Below are 6,320 nucleotides of genomic sequence, written 5' to 3'. Positions count from 1 at the left end.
GAATGAATGAATGAATGAATGAATGAATAAGAGCAACTAAGGCTGAGCAAGAACAGGATGCAGATGAGCCCTGGCTAGACTACGGGATGCTCAGACTAATGGAGCCCTGGCTCACCCAGAATTTTCACAGGGAGGTTAGAATATGCATTGAAGGAGGGAACTAAGGAGCTATTTCCCTGGAAAGAGGAGATGCTTGGAAATGTCCCCACTTCTCACCTGATTTTTCTTTCCTATCAGCCATATGCTACCGATCTTCTGAACGCAAATGAAGAGAAATACTGAGACACAAAGGATTTGAATCTGAGGGAAATGCAAATTAGAGACGTGGGATTTTACCTTCTCTGCACCACACGACTTCACCTGCTACGTTTTTATTAAAGTAACAAAAAAAAGGTGTACATTTGTCCATAAAGCTGTACATTCTTCCATATAAAAACACTATTATACAATTAGTAACCTTTGTCTTTGCAGTCAGACTAGCTTACAAATGTACTATTATTTATTTTTACTTAGTAGGAGAGACAGGCCTACTCAACAGTCCAGCTCTGAGTGGTTTGTTGTTTTTAAAGTGAACGTCAAAGAGAAGAGAGAAAAGACTCAGCGTTGAGACCATGAGGCTGCTGATAAAAAGGCAGAGACCTGTTTGCAGACAAGATGCAACAACACGATCTGCAGAGATTCACAGCTTTGTTTCAACCCACAAGCCAGAAAATGAGCTCTTGGGTCCATGGGGCTGAAATGAACATTAAAGCAATGAAGACTGGAAACAGGGTCTGGGGAGGTAGCTCGCCATCTGGAGAGTCGAAGAGGCAGAACTGGCAGGGATGGGTAGGGAGCGTGTTGGGTAAATAGCACCTTTGAGTCAGAATTGGGTACTTAGGAAGTCCGGGAGAGGAGACCAGTAGTGGGAAGGAAGGCTGCTCACTATGGGGCAACAGCAGCAGGGTAGCCAGGTTGACCAGATGTTCCTGCTACGTCCTTCTGAAGGGGATCCAGGTTGGGAAGTTCAAGGCCTTCTGAGGACCCCTAACTAATGTCACTGAGAAACTGAAGGACGGGGATTTCTTCCCAGTGTAGATTTCCATTTTTCTCCAACCCAGAACAGCACATATTGCACAAGTCTACAGACAAATTTGGATTGTACTGAGGGAGACAGCAACCTCTCCCAGCAGGTGCTCTAAGCACCAGGGAGGAAAGAAAACAATGCCCAAAGTTCGGCTTTTAGTGTCAGCCCTACAAGAACACCAAGCAGTCCTGCAGAACGTGGGGCGTTCTCCTACTCAGCCAAGATGTATCTGCAAGGCTGAGTAGCCTGCCACAAACCCAAGGGCAGAGCGAGAGATGGTTCCCTAAGCCCACCAGGGGCACCAGGAGGCTGTCAGAGCCAGTCCTCCTCCAGACCCTCCTGGGAGCCCGGAGGCCATATTGCACAGTGACTGAGAACTCTTGTCCTAGAAAAGAGGGTCGCTCCATGACTCAACCAGAAGGGGGACAGGAGCAGGGACAGTTAGAGAGGAGTGTTGTGCTTTTAAAAAGAAGGCAGTAATCATGGACCTGGAGTTCCCTGTAGTTTTCTGAGCCACCTCTCGAAGGGATAATGGCAGCAGCATATTAGGACTTTTGTGTGGTTCCAAAAAGAAGGGTTTTTAGCCAAAAAACATCCCCATGGATACTCTTTTGGGTCCCAAAATTCCATTGCAAATCCCTACCCCCCAAGTTACTCACCACACATACTCACACAGAAAGCAGCACATAGCAAGACAAAAGTTTTGTGCAGAGTACCCTTCTGTCCCAGCTCCAATAACCTCCTCCCACCCCTGCTCACTCCCCTGACCCCCACAAAACGCAAAGCTTTAGATTCCTGGTGGGAAGCAGTGCCTACAGGCCCCTGAGAATAGAGTTAGGAACAAGTCACAATTTCAGGAAAAGCTGCTCAGGACAGAAGGAATCAGGAGAGGCCTTTTCACTCTCTGCTTAGAATCTTATCAGAAAAATATAAAAGATTAGGCAACGTAGTATGATTTCAGTCCAGGCTTGAATGCCCCTGAGGGGCCAGGGCTGCAGGTGTCCCGGTGGGGAGAGTGGAAGGTTTGAACTCAGCATCTCTTCGCTCCACAGGACAGATCCTGACCTCTCATTCACAGTTGCTAACCTTGCCTGCTCCCTCTCACATCCTCCTGGGGCGCTGGCCAAGCTTCTCCCATCTCTCCTTGGCCAGGCCCACCCCCTGACCACTCCCCCAACTCTCACAGTCACTGGCTCCCAGACTCAAGCGCACAATTCTCTGAAGGCACCTGGGGAGGCCACTTCCAAGCAGCTCCTTTGAAGGCTTTTTTCTTAAAAAAAAAATCTTTTGGTTTTCTTTTCCTCCCCTTTTCTTAAAAAAAAAATTATATATATATATATATATAAATAGCTCTTCATTTAAAATACAGTTCCCCAGGTTGAGGTATGCAGTGGCCTGTTGTCACGGCAGAGTGAGTACAGTAGAGTGCCTGGTGGGGCGGCGGGGGTCTAACTGGAGACCGCCATGACGTAGTTCTTCGAGGGGCTGCTCCCGCCCAGCAGCATCTGGTTCTTGCAGGTGAGGAGCCCGTAGGAGGCGGCCAGCGGGGCCTCCTCGTACAGGACACAGATGGAGCCGTCCTCCCCGATGCGGTAGGACACCTCGTAGGGGTCCACCCACAGGGTCAGCTCGCTGGGCAGCAGCTGGCGCAGCTGGGGCTGGCTGAGCCCGATCTGCGCGGCCACCTTGCTGATGATGGGGTCCATCTTCTGGTTGATCCGGATACAGCGGTAGCCAGAGCCCTTGCATGGCTTTTCGGGAAACCAGTGGTGTTTGTAGTGCTCTGTGGAGACAGGACAAGGGGAGTATACCCTGGTTAGAAGAACAGCTGGGCCGTGGAGGCAACCACAAGGGGGATGGGGAAAAGAGAGAGAAAGAGCGGAAGGGACCCAGTGACTTTAAGCATGAGCAATAAGGTTTCCCATGAATCTCAGGACCTTCTTGAAACTTTCCTGCCACTGCAGCAGAAAGAAAAAAGGGGGGGGGGGAGGGGTGGACCGGAAAGATCCCTCCTTCCAGCACAGGGGTGTGTGTGTATATTGTATTTTTTTAACCAAGGTAATAAATGCTGTTTCTGACGTCTTTAAATTTACATAGTGATCCAACATATCAATACCATGTGAACTCAAAAAGCCAAATGCATTTATAGTAGTATTATTGATCACCAGAATGAAGGGGAAGGGCTGTGGGCAATCCCTTATAGCCAGCATATTGCTTTTAGCATATCTCTTGTCTAAGGAGGAGGGGTGCGACTGGGGCTGGCATGTCCAGGGAGGGCCTCTGGAGACCTGTGAGCTGAAGTTTCAAGGCCAAGGAGGCTGCCATCACTGTCAGACCCACAGCAAGTCATCCTGTCTCCCACCCTGTGCCTCAGTGGTTCCCTCTGCTTCCTCGAAAAAATCAGAGACCTGTAGCAGTGGCTCAGGGAGGCAAAAATACGATGTTTTGATGAAACACAGGTTGTTCCTCAGAAGGCAGGATATGTGTGGGCACGTTCAGGGACGGCTATCATTGCCCAAGACCGCCGGCCAACCGGCTAGAAGCAACCGGGAGATAGGTCTCCCCCTAGCCCGAAGCTGTTTATCTCATCAGCCTCCCTGGTCTCAGGCCGCACCGCCCCCGGCCCCAACACGCACGCCCATAGAGAGTAGTTACTACATACAAGGCTCTCTCGGAGCTATAATAGGTGGCAGATGGCTAAGGGGGGCCAGAGAATACAAAGGGGGCCTGGATTCCAACTTCGAGCGAGTCAGAAACAGGCCCAGGCACAGCGCAGCCCCGGAGGCCTGAACCACTGCTGGGCTCCGAGCTGTTGAGACGGTTCAGTTGCGCCTTCTTGTTCCACAAGGGCCCCATCGGCGGATCGGGCTTTGTCGCCTTCAGGGTCCTTCGCGGACCTCAGGGTCCAGCGAGGGAGAAAAGCCCGCACTCAGACGCGCAACTACCCCTATTCTGGGGCGTAAGGCGGGTACTCGGGATCGCACTCAGGACTAGGGTCTGCGCCTGCGACAGTGTGGAGGGACGCGCCCTGCCAGCACCACCACGGATCAAGAGCCGAGAGCAGGGCTAGGGAGGCGAGACATGACCCAAGGGAATGGAGCGGGGGCGGGGTAGACAGCGGGCTGCCCCAGGAGCTGGAGGGTACCGAGTCCCGGAGGTGCTCGAGTGGGGAACCCTGACCTAGGTGGAGAGGAAAGACGCCGAGCCCCGCTGGCAGGGTTCCACTGGCCCCAGGACCCTCCGCACGGGCTCACCTGTCAGTGCCTCCTGGAGAGCCCCGCTGAAAACCTTAAGCCGCTGCTCGCTCACGCAGCCCCGGGTCCTCAGGAGGCTGGAGAGGAAACCCACAGCGGCAGCAATCTCCGGGAGCATGTCCGTTCTCTTCCCGGTCCAGCGGGCCTGGCTCATGTCGTGAGCGGCTCAGGGAGCGGTGGTGGCGAAGGGGATAAGTGAGCGGCTTCCGGTAGGACGCGCAGGTCCGCAAGTAACCACTGGCTGGGCCGCGGTTCGGGCTCTGCCCGGACTTTACCCGAGACTCGCCTTTCATACTGTTCCGAGAGGCGGGGGAGTCAGCGGCAGAGCCCATTGGCAGCCGTCAGCGGATGGGGGCGGAGCCCGGCGCCCGCCCCGCCCTGCCCCTCGCCCCGGCCCCGCCCCCGCCCCCGCCCCCACCCCAGCTGCCTCCTCAGCGCTGAGGTCATCGCCTGCTGACGTCAGTGCTGGGAACCCGAGCCGGGTTTGCGAGCGCAGGGAGGCGGGAGGAGAAGGGGGAGCCAGGGAGGGACCCAAGGCTGTCTGCAAAGGAGAGCGGCGCTTCAGGCTGGGAATGCCCCGACTTCATCTCTCCGCCCATCTTCCAGACGGGTGAAAGGCCACCTCCTCCAAGAAGCCTTCACAGACAGCCCCTCTCCCAGGCGGTCTCCTTTTCTCCACATCTTCAGCCACATACAGTCAGAACCACTCACCCAGACGCTTTCTCACCATTTTACCCCGTTGTCGTGTTTCTTAACAAGTCGGCATGGGCTCCTTTTGGCTCTCTGGAAATGGGGACTAAATCTACTTAACTTCCACAGCAATACCAACTTCCCCAACAGGTTCCGCTCTTCTCCCACAGCAATGCTCTTTCTTTTGCCTAGAAACATCCGAGTCTCACCTAGTATTGGGTGGGTCTGGGTGGAGGAGATGTTGCATGAATTTTCTGTCTCCCTCTTCTACACCCGGGACCCTGCTCAGGACCTGGCACCATCACAGGCACGCCTAGAGCTCTGTTGAGTAGGGATAACCAGTATCTCAGGGTCCGGCATACATAGGTGCCCCCTATATATATGTTACATGAGTCAAACCCAGTAATCTCTGTAAATTCTTACCCTGAACTCTGGCCCCCACTGAACACCTTTTTCTGGCAGTCTCCCCTCCTTTTCCTTGACCCCAGGCTTTTCTGCCTCCTTCGCTGGCTGTGTCTGCCCTGGATCCCTCCCCGTCCCCTTTCCTTCACTATGTCCACTTACTCCCCCTTCCCTTTTCTCTCCACTTTTCTTTCCTCAGATCCTGTTCGTGTTGTCCATTGTGGTGTTTACTTTTTTACAGTTGACTTTCCTGTCTGCAGTCTGCCCACGTGTCTCTCATCCTGCCCCTCCTACCACTGGCCCTGTCTCTCCTCCTGGATGTGCAGCCACCACCTCAATGGCAGTCTAAGCCCACTGTCTTCTCTACGGCCAGGTCCCTTCCTGATCTCCATTTCTGTCATATATGCCATCATTTCCCCCATCACTCCACCCAGAAAACTCAGACTTGCTTTTGGCTTCACCTTGTACTTTGCTCCTCAGATCCAAGCACAAGACCTGTTGCTTCTTCATAACTAAATGATTGTCGTGGACTCTGTCAAATCCCATCCCCAAATCACCTTTCCCACTGTTAGTAGACTTCCCTTCCTATAGTTCTGCATTCACTTGCTCTTCTTCCACTCAGATCATTCTGAGACACCCTCCATTTGTCCACTGCATTAAGCCTAGACTCCTTTGCTTAACAGTTAAGACCTTTCATAATTTGGCCCCACCTACCTTTTTAGGTTTCTGCCACTTTGTGCTCCAAGGTCACTCTCCTCACTGTTCTCTAAGCATCAGAGCAGAGCCCTAAGCATTTTGCCCATGATCCCTATCCCTGCCCTGTTACATGGTCCCCATTCCACGTATGCCTGAATGTGCCTAGTCCAGCTGCACCATACCTCATATCATTATCTCCTGGATACCTCACT

At 53.1% G+C, this 6,320-nt stretch overlaps 1 protein-coding gene across 1 annotated transcript; it reads right to left on the bottom strand.

Annotated features, from left to right (window-relative positions):
• Positions 1-355: 355 nt before the first annotated feature.
• On the bottom strand, positions 356-4,600 carry BTG2 (BTG anti-proliferation factor 2). The gene is made up of 2 exons (XM_010946432.3): positions 4,321-4,600; positions 356-2,849 (listed from the first exon to the last, which is right to left on the bottom strand). The coding sequence occupies exons 1-2, from the start codon at positions 4,472-4,474 to the stop codon at positions 2,515-2,517; spliced, it is 489 nt and encodes a 162-aa protein (XP_010944734.1). The 5' UTR covers positions 4,475-4,600; the 3' UTR covers positions 356-2,514.
• Positions 4,601-6,320: the final 1,720 nt, after the last annotated feature.

The sequence above is a fragment of the Camelus bactrianus genome, chromosome 23, assembly GCF_048773025.1.
Source record: "Camelus bactrianus isolate YW-2024 breed Bactrian camel chromosome 23, ASM4877302v1, whole genome shotgun sequence".
NCBI classification, from domain to species: Eukaryota; Metazoa; Chordata; class Mammalia; order Artiodactyla; family Camelidae; genus Camelus; species Camelus bactrianus.
This window is presented reverse-complemented; position numbering and strand designations above follow the sequence as displayed.

Coding starts and splice junctions, on each gene's coding strand:
- BTG2 (XM_010946432.3), bottom strand. CDS start 4,474: ATGAGCCAGGCCCGCTGGACCGGGAAGAGAACGGACATGCTCCCGGAG. Junction 2,850..4,320: donor TCTCCAGGAGGCACTGACAG/GTGAGCCCGTGC, acceptor CTGTCTCCACAG/AGCACTACAAACACCACTGG.